The sequence below is a fragment of the Dictyostelium purpureum genome (assembly GCF_000190715.1).
Source record: "Dictyostelium purpureum unplaced genomic scaffold DICPUscaffold_18, whole genome shotgun sequence".
In the NCBI taxonomy this organism is placed as follows: Eukaryota; Evosea; class Eumycetozoa; order Dictyosteliales; family Dictyosteliaceae; genus Dictyostelium; species Dictyostelium purpureum.
The window spans coordinates 34,531-61,216 of NW_003519355.1; the positions used below are offsets into that span (position 1 = coordinate 34,531).

A 26,686-nucleotide genomic window follows, 5' to 3' on the forward strand; every position below is an offset into this window, starting at 1 on the left:
TTTTTATAAATGGAATATTTTTTATGTGATCGAAATTATATTAAAATTTTTTTTTTGTTTAATTTCCATATATATACATTTTTTTTTTTTTTTTTTTTTGGGATATTTTAAAACAAAATTAATATTCTTAATCATCAATAAATTTTTCTAAGTAAAAAGAAATAAATAGTTTAATATGATATATGGTTTTTATTTTTATTTTTATTTTTATTTTATTTTTTTTTTTTATTTATTTTTTATTTTAAATGGTCATAAATATTTATTAAATCATTGTTAATTGAATCAATTTTTCTTATTGTTTCTAATTTTACATTATTGTTACCTTTGATTTGGTAAGATTCTTGATTTTTATTATTTAATGATTTCTAAAATAAAAAAATAAAAAAATGTTATTATTAAATTTTTTAGTGATATTAAAATTATTAATTAATAACTTACATTGTCATTTGGTTTGTTTGGTAATTTATTGTTATCAGTTGATGTTTTTTGTGGTTGTCGATTTTTTTGTTGGTCAGATGTAATTGTTGTGGTTGTTGTGGTAGTAGTAGTTGATGATGATGAGGATGACGATGCTGATGAAGGAATATACATTGATTTTGAATTATTTTGATTAGGTACTCTTGAAACACCGACTACTGGAGATTGCGATGATTTTGGTACATTTGTTGACTGATTAAATCTAGTTGATGATGCTCCTGTGCCTGATGATTTTAGTTTTTCTTTTACTTGTTGTTGATAATTGCTAAAAGTATGGATTAAATTATTATATTTATTATTTCTGTTATCAAATTCAAAACTTAATAATTTATTATGGGTACGCAATTCTTTAATACTATTTAAGATACTTGATAAAAACTATAAATAGAAATTATGATTAGTAATTTTAAAAAATTATTTATATTAATAGCTTATATAATAGTTACATCTTTTGGTAACTCAACATTTTGAGAATTTAATTGTTGCTGTTGTTTTAATAATTTACTTAATTCTACAATCTGATCTTTAACTAAAGCATTGTTAAAAGGTAATTGTGACTGTCTAGGTTGCTTATTAACCATCATTTTATCGCTCGAATCTTGTTTGGTGGTTGGTGGAATTGAATTCTTTGTAGATTTAATTTCTGAATCTACTTTTTTAATTTTATCATTAAGTTTTTTGTGTTCATTTTCTAATTTTTTTAAATCCTCAAGTGTACTTTCGATCCATTCTTTATCCTTTAATTCTTTTTGTTTATTAGTATTATTAACAATTGCTGTACTGCCATCTAAATCTGAAATTGAAATCATTTGAACATCATTAGTATTTTTTTTATTACTAATTGAACTATTATTATTATTATGTTGTTGTTGTTGTTGATTATAGGTTATAGTTTGTTGTTGTTGCATTAAATTTTTTAATTGTTGTTCATTTTGATATTGTTGCTTTTGTAACTCTAATTGATATTGGTGATAGTGGTTGTTTATTTCTTTTTGGTGAAGTTCTTTAAATGATAAAAATTCTTTTTGTAAGTGTTCATACTTTTGTTTTTGATCATTAAGATTTTGAATATCTTCTTGTTGTTTGTTGAGTTGTTGTTGGTAATGGTTGTGGGTGTTTTCAAGCTGTTGTTTATAATGATCGATTTGTTGTTTATAGCCCATTATTGATTTTTGATATTCAGTTTGATAAATCTTTGATTGATTATTGATACGCTCTTCTTCCAATTTCTCGCTGAGTGATTTTTGTTGAATTGATTCATTTCTAAATTGATTTAATTTGATTTCTAAAATATCGATCATTTGTGATTTCTCATCAATTAATAGTTGGAATTGATCACAACGTTGTCTAAACTGGTAGTCGATTCCCTTTATTGATTGTTGTTGTTTTTGAGTAACTTGTTTAAAATCTTCAATTTTGATATTAATTAGCTCTTCTAATGAGTTTAGTATAGATTCATCAATATCAATATCACCATTCTTATTCTCCAATACCCTATCTTGAATAAACTGGTTAACTCTATTTATTTCATCATCAGGGTTGTTGCCATTCAATGTTGTTGTAAAGTTCTTTAAAATGTTCATTAGTTTTTGTGAAAGATTTGACATGGTCTTATTTTCTAATTGCTTAAAGTGTTGTTTCATTTCTTTAATGATAAAGTCACTCTTTTCATTCTTTGTTTCCAATTGTCTTTCTAACTGTTGGCTATAATTGGTTGAAAGTATTTTCATTTCTTCTTTGTATTTGTTATCTTGTTCAATTAGATCTTGAGTGATTTCTTTTTGTTTTTTTAATGAGTCTTCGATTCTTGTTTGTAAATCTTTATTTGACTGTTCAATGTTCAAATAGCTTTCATATAAATCTTTATAACGATTCTTTTGAACAATTAACTCTGCCTCTAATTCATTGTATTGTTCTTGATGTTGTTTGTGTCTCTCGCTGACGTTCTTTAAATCTTTAACCTTTTGATCGATATCTTGCATGGTCTTGAAATGAATAGCTTCAAGGTGAGAGAAGTGGCCTTCATAATCTGCAATTACTTTAAGCTTGGCTGTCAATTGATTTTCATATTCTTGATTTACATGATGAAGATGATTGATTTCAGTTTGTAAAGTTTCAACATCTCTTCTATAGGTCTCTTGTAAAGCTGCGGCATTCTCTTGTTGTAACGAGCTTGCATAAAACTCTTCACGAATACGTTTAATTTGGTTACGGAGCTCTGTAATCTCTTTAACTTTTGAGTTAAGTAAATCTTGATGATCAGAGTTCATTTGAATAATATTGAAATCATTTTGTTGAATAATGGACTCTATTTCTCTATCTCTTTCTATAAGAATATTCTCAAGCTCTATGACTCTATCACGAAGTGGGTCTACTTGATCGACTACATTTTGGTAATGCTCTTTTAATTGTTCATAATGACCTTTTAACTTTTCATAATGACCTTTCAAAGTATCCAATTTCGATTTAGTATTTTTGAGTTCTTTCAAGAGCTGATCAATTCTTTCATTTTGATGTTGAGTAGAATCTCCGATATCATTTGAGGCTTGGTCCAATTGATCCTTTAATTGTTGAATTTGGTTCATTAAATCTGAATTTCTATCCAAAAGATCTTGCTCGGCAGCTTTTAATTTATTTAATGAATCCTCTAATTGAGATTGATATTTTTCATAACGATTTCTTTGATTGGTGATATCTTGGTTGGTATAGGTAATCTGTGATTTTAAGTCCCTAACTTGGTCATCATAGTTTGCTAATCGGTCATTTAGTTGCTCGATTTGGGATTGCTGTTGTTGAATTTTATCTTTGTCTTCTGGGTCTTTTGTATATTGAATTACGACTTGTTGTTGTTGTGGTGGATGTGACTGTTTGCCATTATATTTATCTTTATCACCAGACTTTTCGCCCTGCTGCTGGTCAATTGCTTTGGTAACTTCATCTAAATCATTCTTTAGTTTCTCTTCTTTTTGTCTAAGCTTTTCAACCTTTTCTTTTAAATTCTCTACCAATTTACTTAATTTTATAACCATGCCATTTCTTTCCTCCAATTTCTCTTTGGTATCTTCTAATTCGACATTTAAATCTACATTTTGTTGAAATATATCCTTTTGTTCATTGATCATTGACAAGTTTTGATTCATATAAAATATTCTTAATTTTAAGTCGAAATTTTCTTTTTTATATTTTTCGATAATATTTATAACCTCTTTTGAATATAGTGTATCATTATTAGAGTCTAAATTATTTGCGCCATTTAATTCTGGTTGATATCTAAATGATGGAGGTGATTGCATAATATCATCTAAACTACTAGTACTATTAAATATTTTATTAATTGGTTGTTGGTTCGGTGTTTGTGGTTGTTTCATATTGTTATTGTTATTATTATTGTTGTTGTTGTTAAAATTATTATCTATTGTGTTGCCGCTATTATTTAAACTATTACCCAAACTATTATTTAAACTATTGTTTGTTGTTGGTGTGGGTGATGTTTTATTTGGAGTATTAATTATTTCCAATTGAAAGGGTAATGAATTTGAAACTGAATCTAATAATTGATTAAATGAAAGCTGTCTCTTTAAATTTGGTGTGGTATTTGTTGCTGTTGTTGTTGCTGTTGTTGCTGTTGTTTTTGTTGTTGTTGTTGTTGTATTTGTTGTTTGTTTAATATTATTATTATTTGATTGTTTTAAATTAACTTCTGGATTTGAATCAAAATCATCTAAATCAGTATCATCATCCCATCCTAAATCATTATGATTCATCTGGTATAATTATTTTAACTGTTAATTAAAATTATAAATTATTTAATAATTATAAAATATTGTGAATTTGATTTAAAAAAAAATAAAAAAAAATTGAAAAAAAAAATAAAAAATAAAAAATAAAAAAAAAAATTAATTTATATTTTTTTTTAAAAATAAAAATGTTTTATTTAAAAAAGTATAAATTATTGTGAACAATTTAAAAATGTTTCAAACATAACGAATATAATATAAAATTCACCATATATAGTATATAATAACCCATTTTAATTTTTAGAAATTTGTTTTGTTTATTCCTTTTATTATTTTTTTTATTATTATTATTTTATAATTTTTGTTAATATTACTTTTGTTATTTAGGTTGATTGAGATGGTTTGTGATCTGATGTAATTAATTGATCGATAAAGTCAGATAAAATAGTACCAACCATTTCTCTATCAGGGACACCGTGAGCACTACCATAGATTGGTGCAGTACCATCTTTTGGGAGATTATCTTTATTAACCTTAACATCATTAACTGATTGTCTAAGGTCATCAATGAATTGTTTATCCATACCTTGCATTTTAGCAGTTACGCAAATATGTAGTGAGTTTGGTCTTTGGAGGGCATTTAAGTGCCAGCCTTTCTTTGACATATAATCGTTAACATAGAATACATTATCGCAAGTGAATGCGATGACCATAGCCTTTGGTTCGCCAATGATGGTGATTTCTGGAATTGATTTTAAACCTTCGATAATATTTTTTGTAGTTTGCATAACACCTTTAGCTTTTTCTCTGAAACCATCTCTTCCCATAGCTACCAATGAAGCCCAGCAAGCTGCAACTAAACCACCTGGACGACTACCTGGCAATGTTGGTGAAGCGTAAATACCACCTGGCCAATTTGGTGCAACAAAATACATTGCTCTTCTAAGTTTTTTATTACCAAATAAAATTACAGAGGTTCCTTTAGCGGCATAACCAAATTTATGAGTATCGATTGAAATTGAAGTAACACCTGGAACTCTCCAATCGAATGGTGGAATATCGTAACCTAATTCCTCAGCAAATGGTAAAATGAAACCACCTAAACATGCATCAACATGACAACCAATGCCATTCTCTTGTGCAATTTTTGCGATAGCTGGTATATCATCAATGATACCGTGTGGGAAATTGACTGCTGAACCTGCAACTAAAATTGTATCTTTTGTAATCATACTCTTCATCTTACTTATATCAACTTTATAATTTTTATCAACTGGAACATGTCTAATTTTAATTTTTAAATATTCACAAGCTTTATCAAATGCTGCATGAATTGTTACTGGTACAACACTAAATTTTTATAAAAAAAAAAAATTGTTAATAATTGAATAAAATTTAAAATAGAGAACTTGTAATTTTACTTACATTTCTGGATTATTTGTTTTATCTTTATAAAAATCTCTATAAGCTTTAACAGCCATGAAAATACTTTCGGTACCACCACTAGTTAAAGAACCAACTACTTTTGGATGAGCATTTAACATGTTTGAAACCATTGAGATGGTTTCAGTTTCAAACTTACGAATTGATGGGAAAACACCTGGATGGAGTGGATTACTTAAAGAAAATAATGAATAGGCTTCGTTTAAGAGATCTGTATGTTCCTTTTCACCCAAATAAACACAACCACTAACCTTTGAATCTTTCCAATGTGACTCATCAACTGTTGCTAAATTTTTCATTTCTTTAACCAATGCGTCATGTGATACACCTTTTAATGGTAATGTATAATGTGGATTGCTAACATCAGTCTTGAAAATACTCTTTAAGTTTTCTTTAGCTTTGGCTCTTTCTTTTTTGACTACATCACTAACACCTGGCATTGATCTTAAAGTTTTAAATAATTTCTTTTGTAAATTTTCTTTAAAATCTATAATTTAATATGATATTTAATATTAATAATTTGTTGTTTTTTTTTTATTTTATTTTATTTTGTTTTGTTTTTTTTTTTTTGTTTTTTTTTACCTCTATCTGAAATTGTTTGGTATAATAATAATGAAGTTGCAGTGATACCAGCTGTATAACATACAACTTTGGCTGGTTGTGTATCTTTTAAATAATCATTGGTATAGTTAATTAATTTATTCATTTTATAAATAATTATATAAATAAATAAATAAATAATATTTAAATGAAAAAAGAAAAAAATAAAAAAGTGATAATAAAAAAAATTTTATAATCAATATTTTTAATTTAAAAAAAAATAAAAAAAATAAAAAAAATTAAAAAAAAAAAAAAAAATAAGTTAAAAATTTTAAATTTTTTATTTTAAAAAATAAAATTAAAATCTGTTTTGTGAAAGTATTCGCCATATTTGAAAAATTACGAAATATTTGAAATAACACACACCAAAAATAATTTTAAACTTTTCATATGAAATTTATTCATGAATAAAAAATTTTATTATAATGATTATAATAAAAAAATATAAAAAATTCGAATATAATAAAATAAAGGAAATAATAATCATGATCTTTTAATAATAGCACACCGAACATCACAAAATTATAAATGAAATAATAAAAAAATAAAAAAAAAAAAAAAAAAAAAAAAAAAAAAAAAAAAAAAAATCGATTATTTATAAAATTTTATAAATTATAAATACTTTTTTTTATAGTTTATTTACAAACTGATGGCATAACAAAGGCTGATTGATAGACACCTGATTTAAGGTTGAAGAAATTATATTGGATATTGGCTAATTTGTTAGTGATTTGAGTTGGTCTGCAGTAACTGTCAGTGACAACAGTGATACCGTTGGTTGGGTTAGAGAAAACATTTTTACCTGGAGATGAGTATTGGAATGGGAGACCATAGATATCACCAAAGCATTGACCGTTCCAATAATCTGGACCAGTTTGATAGCAAGTGTTGTCAAGGTTATTCATAACCCATTCAGAACCGGTGGTTGTTAAATTAGCATAACTACTATAGGTGGTTTGATTGAAACTACCATTTAAATAAATGGTATCGATTCTAACCAATAATTTAGTTGAATCATAAAAGTAATTTTTTTGGATTTGGTTACCCTCAGAGTCATAACTATTTGAGGAACCTGACCATTGTTTTGGGACACAGCATGAAAATGAAAATACACATTCAGCAACGAATAGTAAAACTAATAAAAGTGAGTATTTGATCATCATTTTTTTTTTCAAACAAAAATTATAAAAAAAAAAATACACTATGATGGTTTTTGAAAAATTAAAAAAAAAACAAAAAAAAAAATAAAATATTAATTGAAAAAAAAAAAAAAAGATAATTTAAAGGAGTGACGACAGAAAGATATTTTGAAAATTCTTTGATATGGAACAAACCAATTCGAAGGATATTTTTTAGAACCAAGATTTTTTCATTTTTTTTTCAATTCAAATTTTTTACAAAATTTTTTTTTTTTTGTGTTTCAAAAAAATATTCATTATTATTTTTGGAATCGTTGAGATAAAATGATCAAATATTTAGCTTGTATCTTATTAGCTTTACAATTAAGCAGTGTAGCTTTTGCCCATTTATGCCTTTTTGACCCACCACAAAGACAACCAAATTGGGGTGTTCCAATCGGTTCAGGTGACAATGCCTGCTATCAAGTCGAAAGTAATTGTGGTAACACTACTGCCGGCTCTCCAGTTGCCTTATATACCGCAGGATCAACCATTCAAGTTTTCTTCCAACAAAACTATAACCATTGGTATGCACCAAACCCAGGATTTTTAGATGTTGGAATTTCCTATGGAGGTGATAACGGTAATTACATCCAACTCTCACAAACCATTTCAGATTTCAACGCTTGGGATATGGTATCTCAAACCAACTATACTGTTTCTGTAAGTTTTTTAGATTTTAAAATTTAAAATATTAATTTTTATGATAAAATAAAATATTAATTTTTTTTTTTTTTTTAAATTTAGGTTACCCTCCCAATTCAATCTTGTAAAAGCTGTGTATTAAGAGTTAGATATGTCAGCAACAATGCAGGTGAACCATACCCAGATTTCTATCAATGCTCTGATATTGCTCTTGAATAAATATAAATATAATTATACTATTTAAAAAGTTAATTTTTTTTTTATTTTAAAAAAAATTCATAACATGTTTATTCGTTATTATTTTTTTCTTTTAACTTTTTTTCATTGAGATGAAATAAGTATCTTGAATATCTATGACATACAGTGACATTGAACCTGTTTGATATGTTATTATTATTTTTTATTATATATTTATCGAGTAAAGTAATTTTATTTTATTTGTTTTTTTTTATCCATTTTAATATTGAGTAATAGTTGGGGTAAAAAAATCAAATTTATTTATATATTTTTATTTTATTTATTTCAGTAAATTATAATAAAATTTATATTATAAAAAAATTAAAAAAATAAATAAAAAAAATTAATTTAAAAAATTAAAAAAAAATTAAAAATTAAAAAAAAAAAAAACGACAATGAATAATAGTTTTCTTCTCGTTCGCATATATATGAATAATGGCTGTTTTATGCTCCATATGCTCAACGAATGAATCCAAATATGTTTGTCCTAAATGTAGAATAGTCAAATAGTATGTATATTTGTAACCAATCCTTTTCTTTTATTTTATTAACATATTCTTTTATTTAAATATAGTTGCTCAGTCAATTGCTTCACAAAACATAAAGAACAATCGCATCCAGAAAATAGCGCACCAAAAACAACAAAAACAACAAATAATAGAGTGAATACATCTGATGATAATAATAATAATAATAATAACACTACTAATCATAATGAAATTGTAAATAGTAATAATGTAAATAATGTAAATAATGTAAATAATAACAATTTAAACAATAAAGGAACAGATGAAGAGCTTTACAATAGTGATAATAGTAGTAGTGAAAGTGATAATAGTGTGGAAAGCTCATCAGAAAATGAAACAGACAATGAAAGTGATAGCGAAATGGAAATAGAACAACCACCACCACCACAAAAAAAACCAATAAATGAACCCAAAGATAGCAAATTTACAGAGAGTTTAGATTACTTTAAAAAAGTTTCAGACGAACAATTTGAAAAACTATCAAATTCCAAATATATAAATAGTGTTATTACACATAAACAACTAAAATCATTAATATTAGAAGTTGATGAACAACCAAATGATTTCGATAGAATTAGATTACTTCAAGAATATAGGAAAAAGATACCAGAGTTTAATGAATTTATTTTAAAAGTTTTGGCAACTATAGATTGTTTAGATACATTAACAATAGATAATGATGGAAATTTAATTAAAAAATAAAAAAATAAAAACTTATTAAACAATACTTTATAATGACATTTTACTTTTTATTTTTATTTTATTTGTTTTATTTTAATTATTTTTTTTTTATTTTATTTATATATTAATGAAGTGGTTGGAGACCGCACCAATCAGAGATGAAGCATGCTAAAACTCTTGTGACATCTCTTAAACTTTCTAAACTAACACTTTCATCGATACCATGAATATATTTAGATTCTGGACCAAAACATGTTGCTGGGACACCATAATAAAGTTCAAAAAATCTTGAGTCAGTAGTACAAAGTACTGGTGAATAAACAGCATCTCTTTTAAGTGCACTTTTATAAGTTTCGCCTAATTGCTTCATCATTTCACCCTCTTTGTCGTGAAGACAACCTTCAGCTTGGAAACCGTTCCACTCAATGGTGACTGGTAAACCTTTTTCTTTTGCAGCACCCTCAATGGTTGCTGTTAATTGTTCTCTGACATATTTTAAGTCTACACCTGGATAAAAACCAGCTCTGAGGTCAAAATTACATTCACATGGAACCGATGAAGTCCATTCACCACCATTAATCATACCAAGATTAAAGTTTAATGGATGTGGGAATTTGCTTGAGAAACCATCATGTTTTGTTTGATTCCATTTTTCTTCAAGCTTTCTTAATTCACCAACAATGAACATTGCACCATCGATAGCATTAATACCACTGGTCATTTCTAAAACATGAGCTGGACGGCCACGAACATTAACTTTACACCAAACTAAACCAACTTGAGCAGTGATAATTTCTGGGAATGGTTCTGGAATAATAGCTGCATCAGCCTTATAGCCACGAGCCAAGCAAGCCAATGTGCCATTACCGGTACACTCTTCTTCTACAACAGTTTGCAATAATACCTTAGCAGCTGGAGCAAAACCTAATTCTCTAATAGCTTTATATGCAATGATGAATGCAATGATGCCGGCTTTCATATCACCACTACCTCTGCCATATAATCTGCCATCTTTAACATATGGTGAAAATGGGTTTTGACTCCATAATGAATCACGGCCAGTTGGGACAACATCAATATGTCCATTAAAAATCAATGACTTTCTTTGATCTTTTGGCTTTGATGCATGTTCGCTTGGTTGTGGTTCATGAATTCCAATAACATTCTCTTTGCCCTCATATGACCAATTAACTGGTGAAAATCCTGGTAAATTTTTTATTTGTTCTAAATCGATTTCGAATCTATCTACCTTTAAATCCAATGATTTGAACACTTCATCAATATACATTTGTGCATCCTTTTCATTTCCTAATAAAGAATCGAACGATACCAATTGCTTTAACTTTTCTATTGCTTCATTTTGTAATTTATCAACAACTTCTATAATTTTTTCGTGAGTTGGATAATTTATATTATTCATTATAAAATTATTTTATTTAAAAATTTATTATTTACTAAAATCTAGTTTTTGTTATTATTTATTTGTGGTATTATAACTATATAAAAATTATAATTAATATTATATTGAAAAAAAAAAAAAAAATAGATTTTTTTTTTTAATTTATATTGCCAAAAAAAAAAATTTGGAATTTTTTTTTTTTAATTTATTTTTTAAAAAATTAATTAAAAAAAACAAATTTTCAAATAATTCTGGTGATTTTAACTCTTTTTAATTAAATAATATTATTTTATACGAATCAATTAAAAAGTAATAAAGTTGTTTTTAAATTATATATAAACCTTTTGTAAAAATTATTTTATTTTTTTTTTTTTAATTTTAATTTAATTTTAATTTTTTTATTTTTTTTTTAATTTTAATTTTTTTTTTATAAAAATATTATTTTTTTTAATTTTTTTTTTTTTTAATTATTAATATTTTTTTTACAGATTTTAAAGAGTTTCATTTCATATATATTTTTAATTATACAATGTATTGGACAATAAAGGAAAAGGGTGATTACAACCATATGGTATGGAGAAATGGAAAAGGAAAATCAACACAAATTCATATTGAACCTTCAAATTTCACATTAAATGATCCATTTACATGGAGAATTAGTCAAGGTAAATTTAGAAATTAATAATTAATAATTTAAAAAAAATATATATTAACTTTAATTAATAATAGCTGTTGTAGGATGTGCAGGACCATTCAGTTCATTTGAAGGATATAATAGAACATTATTAATTTTAAAAGGAAATAAACTATCACTATTTCATAGACAAAAACCAAATGAATCAATAGATATAAATTACTTTGAACCATACAATTTTAATGGTGGTTGGGAAACTGATTCAATTTTTTTACCAAATGAATGTAATAATCAAGAAAATGAAAATAATAATGAAAATATAGATAACTATAACAACAATGCTAATGATAATACAAATAATAACATTGCAATTGAACAACAAAATAATAATTTCTTAACTATTCAACAATTAAATAGTAAATTATCAATATCCCCAAACTCACCAATTACACCATCAACATTATTCACACCAACATTATCATGTTCAAATTCATCAATAGGTTGCCCACAAAAAGAAGAAACATATGACTTTAGCGTTATTAGCAAAGAGAGTGAAATCAAGCATACTGTTGAAGTTATTTCATTTGATAAAAAATTTAATCCAGATGACGACGATGTATTTATTGACGATGATCAATCATCAATTCAACATAAAATTACCATAGATCCATTAAAAATTGAACCAAACTCAACACTTGTATTTTATTGTTATAATTTAGAAGCCAAATTCACACACCATGGCGACGAAAAGAGTAAAATGCAAGCCGATCTTTACTCTGATCAAACTTTAATCATCAAAGATATCAATCTTTCAAAATCAAAATCACCCCAAACCATAACAATTCAATTTTTGAAAAAACCAAAATCAAACGAAAAAAGTAATATCATTTTTATCAAATTAGAACCAATTGGGGGTTCCACAAATATTCCAAATTAAACCAATTTATTAAAAAAAATAAATTATTTTTTAATTTTTTTAATTTTTTTAATTTTTAATTTTTTTTTTTTTTTTTTTTTTAAAATTTAATTTTTTTTTTTAAAATTTAATATTTTTTTTTTTTTTTTTTTTTTTTTTATTAAAACAATTTTTTTTTTATTATTAAACAAATATCAATTTATGTATTTATAAGTTTATATATTTTATATATATTTTAATTTTATAGAAATGGATGACGATTCATACGATTTATATGGGGAATTTAAAAGTAACGAAGAAAATACAACAAATAAAAATGATAAAAACAATTCAGATGATGAAAATGATCAAATGAACGAAGATGAAGATAAAGATAATTATAACAACTATAAATCAAGTAAAAGATCAAATGAAGACAATAACCAAGATGATGACGATGATTATCATAAACGTAATGATAGTGATGATGATCGTGAACGTCGTCGTGGTCATAATGATGAAAATGAAAATGATGAAGATGACTCTAATAATAATTCTAGAAAGCACTCAAATGACGAAAATCGTATTCAACTTATTGACGATGAACACTCATACGACGAAACAGACGAAGATGTAAGTATTATATACTAATTACTCTATCCCATTACATTCACATTTACATTTACATTTACATTTATGTATTAACCAAAATATCATTTTTAGAATAACAATATTATAGGCTTCAATAACAATAATAATAATAATAATAACAATAATAACAATAGTAATGATGAAAACCAAAACTCAAGTAATAATTCAAAAACAACCAATATATCAAATGATCAACCAGATTTATCACCAGCATTGTATATCAGTGGTTTAGAGTGGTGGACAAAGGATCAAGAACTTGAAAAAATATTTTCAGAATTTGGAAAAATTGTAACATTAAAGATCTTTGAAAATGAAAACAATGGTAAATCAAAAGGTTATGCGTTTATAGAGTTCCAAAACCAAGACTCTGCTCAACAAGCCAAATCAAAATTAGATAGGAAGTCAATCAATGGTAAAGAAATGGTTATCCGTTCACTCTCTCAATTAAATTATCAAAATGCTTTAAATACAATAAAAAATATAAGTTTGGGCCAAACAAATCAACCAAGTGCTCCACAACAAAATATTGGTCAACATCAACATCAAGGTGGTTCAACAACAACAGGCAGTGCTCATGGTCATCATATGGGTGGTCATGGCGAAAATGGTATTCAAGCACCACCACACATCTATTCTCAAAGAGGTGGTAGAGGTGGTAAAGTAAGAGGTGGTGGCCCAATGCAATCATTAGGTAGAGGTAGAGGAAATGCACCACCTATGGGTATGCCTCCATCCGAATTCTATAATAGTGCTGCCATGAGAGGAGGTAGAGGATATCCACATGCACCACCAAATGGTAGAGGCTATCCCTATCCACCAGGCGGTAGAGGTATGATGAGAGGAGGTCCACCACCAAATATGATTCCACCCTATTTCTATCAAGGTCCACCACCACCAAATAGCAGACCTTGGGGCAGTGGTAATAGTTCTCCAGATAGATATGGATCAAGTGACTCTTATCATGATCAAAAAAGGAAAAGAGACCACGACGACGATATAGACGAACGTGAAAAAGACCGTGACCGTGAAAGAGAACGTGAAAGAAGAGAACGTGACGATTATGACCGTGATCGTAGTGATCGTAGTGATCGTAGTGACCGTGATCGTAATGATCGTAATGATCGTAATGACCGTAGTGACCGTAGTGATCGTGACAGAAGAAGAAATGATGATTACGAAAGAGACCGTGGTGATAGAGACTATAGTAGAGACCGTGGTAGTAATAATGACAGAGATCACGATAGAGACCGTGGTGATAGAGACAGTGGTAGAAATAATGACAGGGACAATAGGAATAATGATAGAGATCATGATAATAGAGACCGTAGTGACAGAGACAGAGATAATAGAAACGATAGGGATAGTGGTAGAAATAATGACAGAGACCGTGGTGATAGAGATAATGTTAGAAGCAGTGACAGAGATAATAGAAGCGACAGGGATAGTAGAAGCGATAGAGATCGTGATAGAGATCGTGAAAGAAGCAGTGGTAGAAGTAATGACCGTGATAACCGTGATAAAAGCAGTGATAGAACTAATAAAGATAATAGAAATGATCGTAGAAAATCAGAAAGAGAAAGCAACAGAAATGACTCAAAAGATGATTATGAAAAAGAAAATAGAAGAAATGATGATAGATCCGATAAAAGAGATGACTATGAAAAAGAAAATAGAAAAAATGATAAAAGAGACCATAGCAGTAGTAGAAGAAGCAACAGCGATAAAAATAGTGATATCAACGAATCAAGCAGCAGTAGAGGTAGTAAAAGTAATGTTGAAGATAGATCCAACAGAAGTGAAAAATCAAGAGAATCAAATAAAAGCTCATCTCCACCAAATACATCAAATAAACTTAGTAAAGAAAAAGAAGATAGAATGAATCGTGAAAAAGAGAGATTAAATAAAACTAAAGAACGTGAAAAAGAAAAAGAGCGTGAAAAAGAAAAAGATGTTGAAAAACAAAAAGAAATTGAAAGAGAAAAAGAAAAAATAAGAGAAAGAGAAAGAAAGTTCCAAAAATCATCATCCTCAATTTCAAGCAGTAGAAAATAATAATAATAATAATAACCAATAATTAATAATAATAATAACTATTAATAATATATTTAAAACTATTTAATAAAAACCACAATAAACCTTTTCAAAATATATTAGTTCTTTTTTTAAAATTTAACAAAAATAGAATTAATAACAAAAAAAAAAAAAAAACGATTAGATCTCTTAAATTTAATTAAATTTTTAAAACCATTAAAAATCTATTATTATTATTTTTATTTTTTATTTTTAATTTTTTTTTTATTTTTTTATTTTTTTTTTTAAAATACCCCTCTTATATCGTTTTATTTGTATTTATATTTATTTTTTTATTTTTTTTATAATTTTTATAATTTTTATTTATATTTATTTTTAAATATTTTTTTAAAACTAATAGGTTAATTAAACTATTTTTTTTTTATTTTTTTATAAATTTATTTTTTTTTAATTTTTAAAAAAAAATTTTCCCAACGTGCACGTTCGACCTTTTTTTTTTTTTTTTTGCGTATTATAATTTCTTTGTATCTAGTATCTAGTATCATACAAACAACATATAAAAATGAAAGTATTCAAAGACATTTTAGGTATTTATCATTATTTTATTTAATTCTTTATCAAATTATTGATATCCATTATCTTTTTATTTTAATCTTCAAAATACTAATATTTATCTCTTTTTTAAATTTTTTAGGTTATTACCGTAGGTTTCACACATTTTATTTTTTTTTTATATATATACATTTTTTTTTTTTTTTTTTTTTTTTTTCAAAACATAGCAAATAATATAAATAGGAAATGTTTAACAATAGATATATAATATTAATATTATATACCAAATAATAAAAAATACAAAAATAAAAATAAATAAATAAATAATAAATAATTAATATAACAGTAATATAAATAATTAATAGGAGAATATTAATATGGTTTTTATTTATTTTTACAGATGATGAATTATTATCAGACGCCTTCGAAATCGAAGAAAAAGACGTTGTCTATGAAGTCAAAACTAAAATGATCACCAAAGATCTTGATGTTAAAGTTGATATTGGTGCTAATGCCTCAGAAGAAGAAGGTGATGAAGGTGTTGACTCAGCTGGTTTAGTCCAAGTTAACAATTTAGTCGACTCTATGCGTTTAACTGAAACTTCATTCGATAAAAAGGGTTATTTAACTTACATCAAAGGTTACATGAAAGCTTTATCAGATAAACTTAGCGAAACTAACCCATCACGTGTTGATGCCTTCAAATCAGGTGCTCAAGAATACATCAAAGGTATGGTTGGTCAATTCTCAGAATACAAATTCTATCAAGGTGAAAACATGGACGCTGATGGTTTAGTTGTCTTATCATACTACAAAAACCCAGAAGACCCAGCCCCAACCTTTGTTTACTTCAAAGATGGTTTAGAAGCTGTCAAATATTAAATTTTTATTTATATAAAACAGTTTTTAAAATAAATTATTCTAGAATTTTGTAAAACTTAACTTTTTCGTTTTTTTTTTTTATTTTTTAATTTTTTTTATTTGATTACCCTTAAGTACCAAAAAGAAATTATGGTAAATGTTTTACACCAAAGATTTTAAATAATAATGTATTACATTTTAGATTAACACAACATTCCAAATTTGGAGTTATTGTTTTATTCAACAATTTTATTTTATTTTTAAAATTTTTTTTTTTTTTTTTTTTTTTTTTTTATTTAAAATTTTCAAAAAAATATTTTATTGTTTCATTCATAAAAATGATGAAAGATAAATTTAAAGGCCCAAATAATAATAATCAATTATTTGGTAATAATATATTCCAATTACCCACAACTAGCAGCGAACTAAAATATAAACATTATTTTGGAGAGTTTATTGGATATGGAATTAAAATAATAGACTTTGAACAGGGTCAAGATTTATACAGACATGGTTGTTTTGGGAAAGGTGTATTATCAAGAAGTACCCCAGTTTATGATTCAATAAAAGATAAAATTATAACTGGTTCAGGTTTTCATGTTAAAAAAGGCAAATTTAAAAAATTAAACACAAATAAAAGAAATAGAGAAATAAATAGCAATAATAATATTAGTAATGATAATGGCAATAATAATAATGATAACAATACTGATAATGATAATATCAAAGATAATAGAGGTTTAAAACAACAAAAAACATTTCATTCAAATGACAGTATTATTGTAGAAAAGGATGACCAAATTAAAAGTACAACAAATATTGAAGAGAATAATTGCAGCAATAGTATTGAATTTTTACAACTTAGTTTGTGTGAAGCATTTTATTTACAATATGGCCTGGGATGTTTAACAATTTTAAGACCAGTTAAATTGGATGATAAATTAAAGGATCCTAGTAATATACCTAATAATGGAAAAAAAAATATGGTAAAGGTTAGTATTTTTGATTATAATAAATATATTAAAGGTTTGTACTAATATTGCTTGATTATTGTATAACTTTAGATGGGGATAGAAGAAGCATTTAAAGAATTTCAATTAGTTGAACCGGATTTTGTTGATAAATATATAGTTTATCATTATTTTAGATCGCTGGGTTGGATACCGAGATCAGGTTTAAAGTATGGTTGTGATTTTATCCTTTATAAATTAAAGCCAGATTTAATTCATGCGCAATATGGTATTGTAATTCAAAAGTTTAATTCAAATAAAAGTGTAGATAAAAACAGATTACAAACATGGGACGAACTATCATGCATAAATAGAGTATCTGAAACTGTTGCAAAAGTAAATATCAAATATCAAATAAAAACTTGAAAAAGTAGATTATTTTACTAATAAATATATTTTTAGGGAATTATAGTTTGTAACGTTTTTAAGGATGATAAAGATACAGATAATAATAATAACAATAATAATAATAATAATAATAATAATAATAATAATAATAATAATAATAATAATAATAATAATATAACAACCACTAAAATCGAATTTTTAAAAGAGTTAGAAACACTACCAGAATATTTATTGAATATGTGGGAGTTAAAGAGATGGGTACCAAATAGAACAAGAACCTAAAGATATAAATAAAACAAAATAAAATAAAAATAAAAATAACTTTTTGGCTAAATACATTTTTTCGTTTTAATTTTTTTTATTTATTTAAAATAACACCAAACAAATGGGTAATTATTCATTTTTTAAATTTATAGGATTTATATTGGATTTTGATAAAAATTTAAAAACCTATATCCATAACTATTATTACAATTGATAATTGCTTTCCTGACCTAATATATTTCTTCACAAAAAAATTATGGACCTAAAATTTTCCAAAAAAAAAAATAAATAAAAAAAAAAAATAAAAAAAAAATGGTTAAAAATAAATACAAATATATAATAATAGAATCATTATTTTTATTTAAATCCAAAATCGGATTTATAACTAAATAAAAAAAAATAGTTTCGAAATTTTTGGTTTGATTTGCTAAAAAGTTGAAAAAAAAAAAAAATTAAAATAAAATTAAAATTAATTTTTTTTTAATTTTTTTTTAATTATTTTTTTTTTTTTTTTTGAAAAGCCCCCGTTAATCTGATGTATTGAATGTTTGCATTTTTTTTTTTATTAATTATCTATATTAATACCAAATCTATACATTCACAATATTACAAAAAAATAATGTGAGCCAGAACGAAAAAAACATAATGGTTACATAAAAAATGATGAATTTATGTTATTTTATATGTTGCCATTAGATAATAGGTGAAAAAAAAATAATAAAAAAAAAATAAAAAAAATATTATTTTTTTCTTTTGTTTTTCTATTATTTTTTTAAAAATAGTATAATAATAACAGAGAAAAAAAAAAAAAAAAAAAAAAAAAAAAAAAAAAAAAAACCTATGCTATTTACAAAATTAAAATAAAAAAAAAAAATAAAAAAATAGTGTATAAAAAAAAAATAATATGGAAATGAAAAGTGTATTAAAAAAAAAAAATAATAAAGAAAAAAAAGAATTTATTTATACATAAAATAAAAATAAAATTAATTATAAATAGAATTAAAAATAAAAAAATAACATGCAAGGTTTCTTTTAAAATGATATCAATGTGTTGTATTTTCATACTTTCCAAATATGTGAGTTTTATGGTTTGGAGTTAAAAAAAACCTCATCAAATCAAAAAAATAATAAAATTAATTTTAATTATTTTTTTTATTATTTTTTCTATTATTCCATTATTCTAAAAAAAAATAATATAAATAGGTAGTTGGAAAATTTTTTTTTCTTCACTTTTTTAAAAATATTTATTTGTTGCATAAATAACAATAAAAATAATAATAATTTTTATTACAAATAACAACAATCTTTTTATATCTCCATAAATATAAATAAATCATTTTTTTATATTTATAAAACTTCAAATTATATATTCAATATTTTTTTTTGTGTGTCTTATTTTCAGAGTTTAAAATAAATATTTTTTTATTTTTAATTCTTTAAATAAATATTTTAGTTTTTGTTTTAGTTAAATAAAAAAAAAAAAAAAAAAAAAAAATTTTATAAAAAAAAAAAAAAAAACAATTAATACATTTTTGACATATAGCATTTAGTGTAATATGTTAGAGTATTTTTTAAAAAACAGTAATAATAATAGTAAATATAACAGTAAATATAACAAGCAATTTAATCTTTTAAAAATAAAAATTTAAATAGATTAACCTTCACAAGCAATCATCAAAAGTTGTTGTTATAAATAAATTTTTCAATATATTTTTTTCAATAATTCAAATAATAAACCAATTTTTGTAAGTATCCGAAAAAAAAATTTGTTTTTATGATTTTTTTGTGTATATATGTGTGTCCTTTAGTTTTTTTTTTTTTCTTATCATCATTTTATCCAACTTTCATACATTTTATTTTTTTGTGTATTGATTATTTTTTTTATCAAAAACTCTCTCTCACAATAACATCCATAATAATAATTATAATAGTGTGACAAAAAAAAAAAAAAATTAAAAAAAGAATTTCATACCACTTCATTCTTTTTAATATAACCACACATGTCCTCATTATAGGGACATCAATTAATTTAAAAAAAAAATAAAAAAAATAATTTAATCTAAAACCCAAATTTGAAAATTATTTTTTTTATTTTTTTTAAAATAATAATTTTTTCATATTTTATTTTTTTTCTTTTAATCTTTTATTTTATAACTTCAAATAATTTATTTTTATCGATCAAATCTTTATTATGAAAATAATAAAATTAAAAATAAATTTATTATTATTTATTTTCTTAACTATTTTTCCTTTTTAAAAAAAATAAAATAAATTAAAATTTATTTTTTTAAAATTTTTTTAAAAACAAAATTAATAAATAAATAAATAAATTAATAATTAATTAAATAAATAAATAAATAACAAATAATAAAAATATTAGTATTGTGTATTATAAATAAAATAATAATAAAAATATAATTGTGTTGTTTTATCACATCCCTATCTATGTTTGGTTTTAGATTTATTTTAAAGCCAATTTGATTAATTTTTGTGAGTAGTAAAATAAAAGTTAAAATTATTTTAGTTTTTTTGTTTAAAACCAGTAAAAATAAAATATTTGTTAAAAGCAAAATTGTTTAAAATTAATTAAATCCCACACTAAACACACACAAAAATAATATAATTAAATTTTCGTTTATCTCAAACACCACACCACCACATGCCAACCCACACAAGTTTATATCATGTAAATAAATAAAAAATAAAACCCACCAATACTATAAAACACCATTATATAAATTCCCAAAAATAAATATTCCAACAATGAAATATCTTCATTCTCATATTTATTTTTTAATTATTTTTTAAAATTGAATTTTTATTCTTTTTATTCTTTTTATTTTATTTATATTTTTTTTCATTTCACCCACTAAATTTTTAATTTTTATATTATTTTATTTTTTGTTGTAATAGTACATAATAACTATAAATTATTTTAATATAAACGACAATAGATAATTATTTATGAATCGATTGTCATAAATAATAATAATAGTAATAATAATAATAATAATAATAATATCATCTGTGTTTTAAAAATATAATAATAATAATAATAATAATAGTTTATTTATAATTTGTTTTTTTTTTTGTAATTTATATTATTTATATATTTTATTTTTTAATCAATAAATAAAATTTATATGTATAACTAACTTTAATTTTTCTAAATTTAATTATTTTTTTTCCAACTTTTTTTTTTATTTGGGGAAATTTTAAATTATATAAATATATTTTTTTTTTTAATTTACTTTTAGTAAATAAAAAAAATGGATAATAATAATAATAACAATCCAGTTGATCCTCACAGTAAAGGAAATTCAAATACTGATGAGGGTGTTGAATTGGATAGAATAGCTCAAGATTCAAATATCAATCTCCCAGCAAGCGACCCAGCTGTTCGTAGAGATGAAACCTCATTACCAATGGATAGTGTTGAACAATCCACCAAAACTATTTCAGGTTATCCAAGCTCAAGCGATAAAGATAGTAATAGTAAGAAAGAAGATGAAAATTATAATTTTAGATCAACATGGGTACCAAAACTTCAACAAGAACTTTTTGAAAATCCAGAAGTTTTAGAATCAAGAAGAACCAAACAAAGAGCTACTAATTATAGAAGAACTCTTGAAAGAGAAAAAGAAGGTATTAAACCATTAGATAATATCTTTGAAGAATTAAAAGTTAATGCAAATGGTTTGACTAAAGCCGAAGCTCAAAAAAGGTAAATACCATCATCATTATAAAATATTTAATTAAAATAAAATATTAATAAATTCATTTTTTTAATACTATTTAGAATGGAAGAAGTTGGTCCAAATGCAATTCCAGATGTTAAAAGATATCCAATTTTAGAATTTCTTTATTTTATGTGGAATCCATTATCATGGACTATGGAAGTTGCCGCTATTGTTTCAATTGCTCTTTTAGATTGGGTAGATTTCATTTTAATTTGTGCTTTACTTTTATTAAATGCCACTATTGGTTTTATTGAAGAACATACTGCTGGTAATGCAGTTGAAGCTTTAAAGAACTCTTTAGTTAGTCAAGTTCGTACTATGCGTGACGGTCAATGGGAAATGATTCCATCACCAGATGTTGTACCAGGTGATGTTATCATGTTAAAGATTGGTGCCGTCGTTCCAGCCGATTGTAGAGTTTTAGAAGCCGAACAAGTTAAAATCGATCAATCCTCATTAACTGGTGAATCCCTTCCAGTTAACAAGAAAGTTGGTGATGAAGTTTACTCTGGTTCATCAATGAAACAAGGTGAAGCTAAATGTGTTGTCACTGCCACTGGTGTAAATACTTTCTTTGGTCGTGCTGCCCATCTTGTACAAGAAACTGAAGGTCATGGTCATCTTCAAGTCATTCTTAGAAACATTGGTCTCTTCTGTATTTTCTTCATTGCCATTTGGGTACTCATTGAATTATTAGTTGTATTCCTTGGTCGTGGTGGTTATTGTCATGGTGTTGGTGAAGGTAGATGTTCACCATTAAACAATGCCCTCGTTTTATTAGTTGGTGGTATTCCAATTGCTATGCCAACTGTTTTATCAGTTACTATGGCTATTGGTGCTACTCAACTCTCAAAGAAGAAGGCTATTGTATCTCGTTTAGCCTCCATTGAAGAATTAGCTGCTATGGATATTCTCTGTTCAGATAAAACTGGTACTCTTACTCTTAACATTCTTACTGTTGATGAACCAATCTGTTTTGGTGACTCTAAACCAGAGGATGTTGTTTTCATTTCTTACTTGGCTTGTTCTGAAGGTGATGATCAAGATGCCATTGATAAAGCCATTACAAATTATTGTCATGAAAAATATCCAAATGCTGACTATGCCAACCATCAAGTATCAAAACATTATCCATTCAATCCAGAAGATAAAAAAGCTATGGGTCTTGTAAACGGTCCAAACGGTAAAACTTTCAAAGCCTCCAAAGGTGCCCCACAAATTATCCTTCGTGAATCTGACAACTACAAAGAAATCGGTGAAGCTGTTGAAAAGGAAATCGAAAATCTCGCTGATCGTGGTTATCGTGCTCTTGGTGCTTCAATTTCATACGATGCCCCAGACTTCAAAACATGGCACTTTTTAGGTTTAATTCCATTATTTGATCCACCACGTCACGATACTGAAGATACTATCAAACGTGCTCTTGAAATGGGTGTTAGTGTTAAAATGATTACTGGTGATCAATTGGCTATTGCTAAAGAAACTGCAAGACGTCTTGGTATGGGTGGTAATCTCTTTACTATTCCATATTTAGAAAACAATGATCTCGGTGTCTCTGAAGGTGAAGTTATTGAAATGGCTGATGGTTTCGCAGAAATGTGGCCAGAACATAAATACAAGGTCGTTGAACAACTTCAAAAGAGAAAGCATGTTGTCGGTATGACTGGTGATGGTGTAAATGATGCACCAGCCTTAAAGAAAGCTCAAATTGGTATTGCTGTAGCCGGTGCTACTGATGCTGCTCGTTCTGTCTCTGATATCGTCCTTACCTCATCTGGTCTTTCAGTTATCATTGATGCTATTATTTGCTCTCGTAAGATTTTCCAACGTATGAGAAATTACGTTATCTACTCTGTCTCTGCTACTGTCCGTATCTGTTGTACTTTTGGTATCCTCACCATCGGTTGGGGTTTCATGTTCCCAACTATTGCCACTGTTATCATTGCAATTTTGAATGATGGTACTATGCTTACAATTGCTAAAGATCGTGTAAAACCAAGAAATGAACCTGATGAATGGAATCTTTTCGAAGTATTCACTATGGCTCTTTGTTATGGTTTCTATTTAGTCGGTTCAACTATTGTATTCTTTGCAATCATCAACAACACTACCTGGTTCCAAGATCACATCAACTTACGTTACCTCCACGACTCTGAAATTCGTGGTATCATTTATCTCCAAGTTTCAATTTCTGGTTTAGCTACTATTTTCGTTTCACGTTCTCAAGGTTTCTCATACTTTGAACGTCCAGGTTTCTTTGTTATCTTTGCTTTCTGTCTCTCCCAAGTTGTTGCTACCTTTATTGGTGTTTACGGTCTCAGAGCTTATCCACATACTTGTTCCTATTTAGAAGTAGATGATCCTAAATATGCAGACTGTGAGAAATTCGAAACCAATTTAAGAGGTGCCGGTTGGGGTTGGGCTGTTTGTGCTTGGATTTGGTCATTCTTATGGTACATCCCAATGGATTTCATCAAACTTGGTGTCACCTTTGCTCTTCGTGGTAAGATTCAACCAATCAATAGAGGTGCCCTTCGTAAGATTTACAAATGGTTTGGTAAAGATCTTCCAAAAGAAGAACCACAAGCTGCTGTTAAAAAAGAAAAACCAGCTTTTGTTTTCCCACCAGAAACTACTCATCACAAATCAAATCATTAAAATAATAATATAATATAAATATATATTCAATCCTCAACGATTATTTTAAAAAATATATAACAAAAAAAAAAAAAAAAAAATAATAATAATAAATAATATAACAATATAATAATTTATGCAACTTAAAATAATTTTATTTAAAAAATAAAATTAATTCGAATAAAAAAATATAAATATTGTTCCTTTTTAAAAAGAGGAGTAATAAATTTTAAAAAAAAAAAAAAAAAAAAAAGTTTTTCTTTATTTCTATATCTTGAAAATAACTTAAAAAATTTATAAAAATAAAAAGGATTTTTAAATTAAATAATAAATAATGTGGTTTTTTTTATTTGGTTTTATTAAAGAAAAAACTAAATTTACTTTCGTTTCCAATAAATAATTTTATCCATATTGAAATTAAAACTAAAATAGTTGTAAAAATTAAAAAATCTTTGAATAATGTCCTTGGTTTTTTCTGTAACTGTTCTTTTTGTTTATTTAACATTTGTTGTTGTTGTAATTGTTGTTGTTGTTGTAATTGTTGTTGTTGTTGCTGTTGTTGATTTAATTGTTGTTGCTGTTGTAATTGTTGTTGTTGTTGTTGTAATTGCTGTTGTTGTTGTAATTGTTGTTTTTGTTGATGTAATTGTTGTTGTTGTTGTAATTGCTGTTGATGTAATTGCTGTTGTTGTAATTGCTGTTGTTGTAATTGTTGCTGTTGTTGAGATCTATATGTATTGACATTGGTTGTATTAGTATTTGTTATTTTTGAAACAGTTGATGTTTGGTTTAAATCACTAATTCGTAAGTCGTTTGGTTTGTAGGGTGTGTAGTTATTATTTATATATCTATTATTATAGATGGAGTTGGTTAAAAATCTATTGGTTGTTTCTAAATGGTTGTTACTAGTATGATGAATAGGAGAGGGCGAGGTTTTAACAGGAACAGCCGATATTGAAGCAGTTTTCATCATTGAAGAGGTTGCCATTTCTTGTTGATGTTGATATAATGGAAGGCCAGGAGTATGATGAATTTGAGGTGTATTTTGAATGCTCATACTATAGTTATTGTGGTTTCTTGTTAATGGGGTTTTAATGATTGTTGTTCTTAAATGTGATGTATTTAAAACTGAAAGATTATTGCTTTCATAAGCATTTGAGTTTGTCATTTGATATTGCACTGTGCCATAGTTGTTATTGCTGTTTGGTGAAACATTGCTGGTAGGTGATTGTTGTCTTGCAGGAGTTTCAAACATTAAATCATTCGAGCTATTATCCGAGTTGGTAGTTTCCAATAATGACGATGTTGATGATGCTGGGTTAATAGAATCGTACAAGAGCATTGACATTGATTTACCTGATGCCTCTTTTTCAATCTGTAGTTCTAAATTTGCCCTAGAAATTTCTTCAGTGGTAAATTTATTACTTCTTTTCTTTATGAGTCTATCCTTTAAATTATTGGTTGGATCTAATAATTCTATTAAACTGTGAATACAAGTAACTACACGCACCGGGTTTTTTCCCTCAAACAGATCCAATGTTTGAAATACAACTGGTACTGATAATATTTGACATTGATTAATAAATGAGTTGATATTCTCAATACGAAGATAATATTTGGTTGATCCTATTTTGGGATATACAATTTTTTCGATTCTATTTGGGAAAAAAAAGTTTATAAGTTTACATAAAACCACACCATCATCAATCAATGCTATTAAATCTGTGCAATTCCTATCAATCGGTTGTTTATTTTGTAAAAAAAAATCTATAATCCACTCTAATACTGCTTGTTTTCGATTTAAATATATTACTGCTTTTTTATCTCGCCTTTCTTGTGTGTACATAACTATAATCTTATTCTACTATTGATTTATAAAACTATTAATTAAAATTATTGTTAAAATGGTTTATTTTGAAAATTTTTAAAAAAAATAATAATTTTAAATTAATAAAAAAAAAAAAAAATATAAAAAAAAAAAAAATAAAATATAAATTAAAAAAAAAAAAAAAAAAAAATTAAATTTTTTTTTTTTAATTTGTTTTTATTAAAATTTTTTATATTTTATTTGAATCCTAAACGCCACAACTTTCTTTATATTTGTTTAAATTTAATTTCCGATATCTTTAAATATAAATA

General features: G+C 25.5%; 11 protein-coding genes across 11 annotated transcripts; 7 read left to right on the top strand and 4 right to left on the bottom strand.

Annotated features, from left to right (window-relative positions):
• Nucleotides 1–4,597: 4,597 nt before the first annotated feature.
• On the bottom strand, nucleotides 4,598–6,363 carry DICPUDRAFT_75040 (sphingosine-1-phosphate lyase; the record flags this gene model as incomplete). Its single annotated transcript, XM_003284034.1, has 3 exons — nucleotides 4,598–5,564; nucleotides 5,640–6,144; nucleotides 6,240–6,363. 3 exons carry the CDS (start codon nucleotides 6,361–6,363, stop codon nucleotides 4,598–4,600), a joined length of 1,596 nt encoding a protein of 531 aa, XP_003284082.1.
• A 529-nt stretch (nucleotides 6,364–6,892) lies between these two features.
• On the bottom strand, nucleotides 6,893–7,417 carry DICPUDRAFT_26967 (uncharacterized protein; the record flags this gene model as incomplete). The annotated part of the gene is made up of 1 exon (XM_003284035.1): nucleotides 6,893–7,417. One exon carries the CDS (start codon nucleotides 7,415–7,417, stop codon nucleotides 6,893–6,895), a length of 525 nt encoding a protein of 174 aa, XP_003284083.1.
• A 288-nt stretch (nucleotides 7,418–7,705) lies between these two features.
• DICPUDRAFT_96564 (uncharacterized protein) lies at nucleotides 7,706–8,347 on the top strand. Its single transcript, XM_003284003.1, has 2 exons — nucleotides 7,706–8,098; nucleotides 8,183–8,347. Exons 1-2 carry the CDS (start codon nucleotides 7,721–7,723, stop codon nucleotides 8,297–8,299), a joined length of 495 nt encoding a protein of 164 aa, XP_003284051.1. The 5' UTR covers nucleotides 7,706–7,720; the 3' UTR covers nucleotides 8,300–8,347.
• A 405-nt stretch (nucleotides 8,348–8,752) lies between these two features.
• On the top strand, nucleotides 8,753–9,546 carry DICPUDRAFT_86105 (uncharacterized protein; the record flags this gene model as incomplete). The annotated part of the gene is made up of 3 exons (XM_003284004.1): nucleotides 8,753–8,826; nucleotides 8,892–9,046; nucleotides 9,101–9,546. 3 exons carry the CDS (start codon nucleotides 8,753–8,755, stop codon nucleotides 9,544–9,546), a joined length of 675 nt encoding a protein of 224 aa, XP_003284052.1.
• A 23-nt stretch (nucleotides 9,547–9,569) lies between these two features.
• On the bottom strand, nucleotides 9,570–11,003 carry DICPUDRAFT_91231 (uncharacterized protein). The gene has a single exon (XM_003284036.1). The coding sequence runs from the start codon at nucleotides 10,943–10,945 to the stop codon at nucleotides 9,650–9,652; it is 1,296 nt and encodes a 431-aa protein (XP_003284084.1). The 5' UTR covers nucleotides 10,946–11,003; the 3' UTR covers nucleotides 9,570–9,649.
• A 450-nt stretch (nucleotides 11,004–11,453) lies between these two features.
• On the top strand, nucleotides 11,454–12,495 carry DICPUDRAFT_26995 (uncharacterized protein; the record flags this gene model as incomplete). The annotated part of the gene is made up of 3 exons (XM_003284005.1): nucleotides 11,454–11,589; nucleotides 11,654–11,842; nucleotides 11,882–12,495. The coding sequence occupies 3 exons, from the start codon at nucleotides 11,454–11,456 to the stop codon at nucleotides 12,493–12,495; spliced, it is 939 nt and encodes a 312-aa protein (XP_003284053.1).
• A 765-nt stretch (nucleotides 12,496–13,260) lies between these two features.
• On the top strand, nucleotides 13,261–13,527 carry DICPUDRAFT_12561 (uncharacterized protein; the record flags this gene model as incomplete). The annotated part of the gene is made up of 1 exon (XM_003284006.1): nucleotides 13,261–13,527. A coding segment is annotated over one exon (267 nt), but the record flags the coding sequence as incomplete, so codon positions are not given.
• Nucleotides 13,528–15,675: 2,148 nt separating this feature from the next.
• On the top strand, nucleotides 15,676–16,628 carry DICPUDRAFT_52670 (uncharacterized protein). The gene is made up of 3 exons (XM_003284007.1): nucleotides 15,676–15,722; nucleotides 15,830–15,838; nucleotides 16,088–16,628. The coding sequence occupies exons 1-3, from the start codon at nucleotides 15,698–15,700 to the stop codon at nucleotides 16,567–16,569; spliced, it is 516 nt and encodes a 171-aa protein (XP_003284055.1). The 5' UTR covers nucleotides 15,676–15,697; the 3' UTR covers nucleotides 16,570–16,628.
• Nucleotides 16,629–16,886: 258 nt separating this feature from the next.
• DICPUDRAFT_147816 (uncharacterized protein) lies at nucleotides 16,887–18,188 on the top strand (the record flags this gene model as incomplete). The annotated part of the gene is made up of 3 exons (XM_003284008.1): nucleotides 16,887–17,540; nucleotides 17,613–17,894; nucleotides 17,961–18,188. 3 exons carry the CDS (start codon nucleotides 16,887–16,889, stop codon nucleotides 18,186–18,188), a joined length of 1,164 nt encoding a protein of 387 aa, XP_003284056.1.
• A 3,251-nt stretch (nucleotides 18,189–21,439) lies between these two features.
• On the top strand, nucleotides 21,440–24,568 carry DICPUDRAFT_147817 (P-type ATPase; the record flags this gene model as incomplete). Its single annotated transcript, XM_003284009.1, has 2 exons — nucleotides 21,440–21,894; nucleotides 21,970–24,568. 2 exons carry the CDS (start codon nucleotides 21,440–21,442, stop codon nucleotides 24,566–24,568), a joined length of 3,054 nt encoding a protein of 1,017 aa, XP_003284057.1.
• Nucleotides 24,569–24,893: 325 nt separating this feature from the next.
• On the bottom strand, nucleotides 24,894–26,393 carry DICPUDRAFT_75049 (uncharacterized protein; the record flags this gene model as incomplete). The annotated part of the gene is made up of 1 exon (XM_003284037.1): nucleotides 24,894–26,393. One exon carries the CDS (start codon nucleotides 26,391–26,393, stop codon nucleotides 24,894–24,896), a length of 1,500 nt encoding a protein of 499 aa, XP_003284085.1.
• Between the last annotated feature and the right edge of the window lie 293 nt (nucleotides 26,394–26,686).

Excerpts from the sequence above, each read along its gene's own strand:
- DICPUDRAFT_96564 (XM_003284003.1), top strand. The coding sequence starts at position 7,721 with ATGATCAAATATTTAGCTTGTATCTTATTAGCTTTACAATTAAGCAGT. Across the intron at positions 8,099-8,182 it reads AAACCAACTATACTGTTTCT|GTTACCCTCCCAATTCAATC; the intron begins GTAAGTTTTTTA and ends TTTTAAATTTAG.
- DICPUDRAFT_91231 (XM_003284036.1), bottom strand. The coding sequence starts at position 10,945 with ATGAATAATATAAATTATCCAACTCACGAAAAAATTATAGAAGTTGTT.
- DICPUDRAFT_52670 (XM_003284007.1), top strand. The coding sequence starts at position 15,698 with ATGAAAGTATTCAAAGACATTTTAG.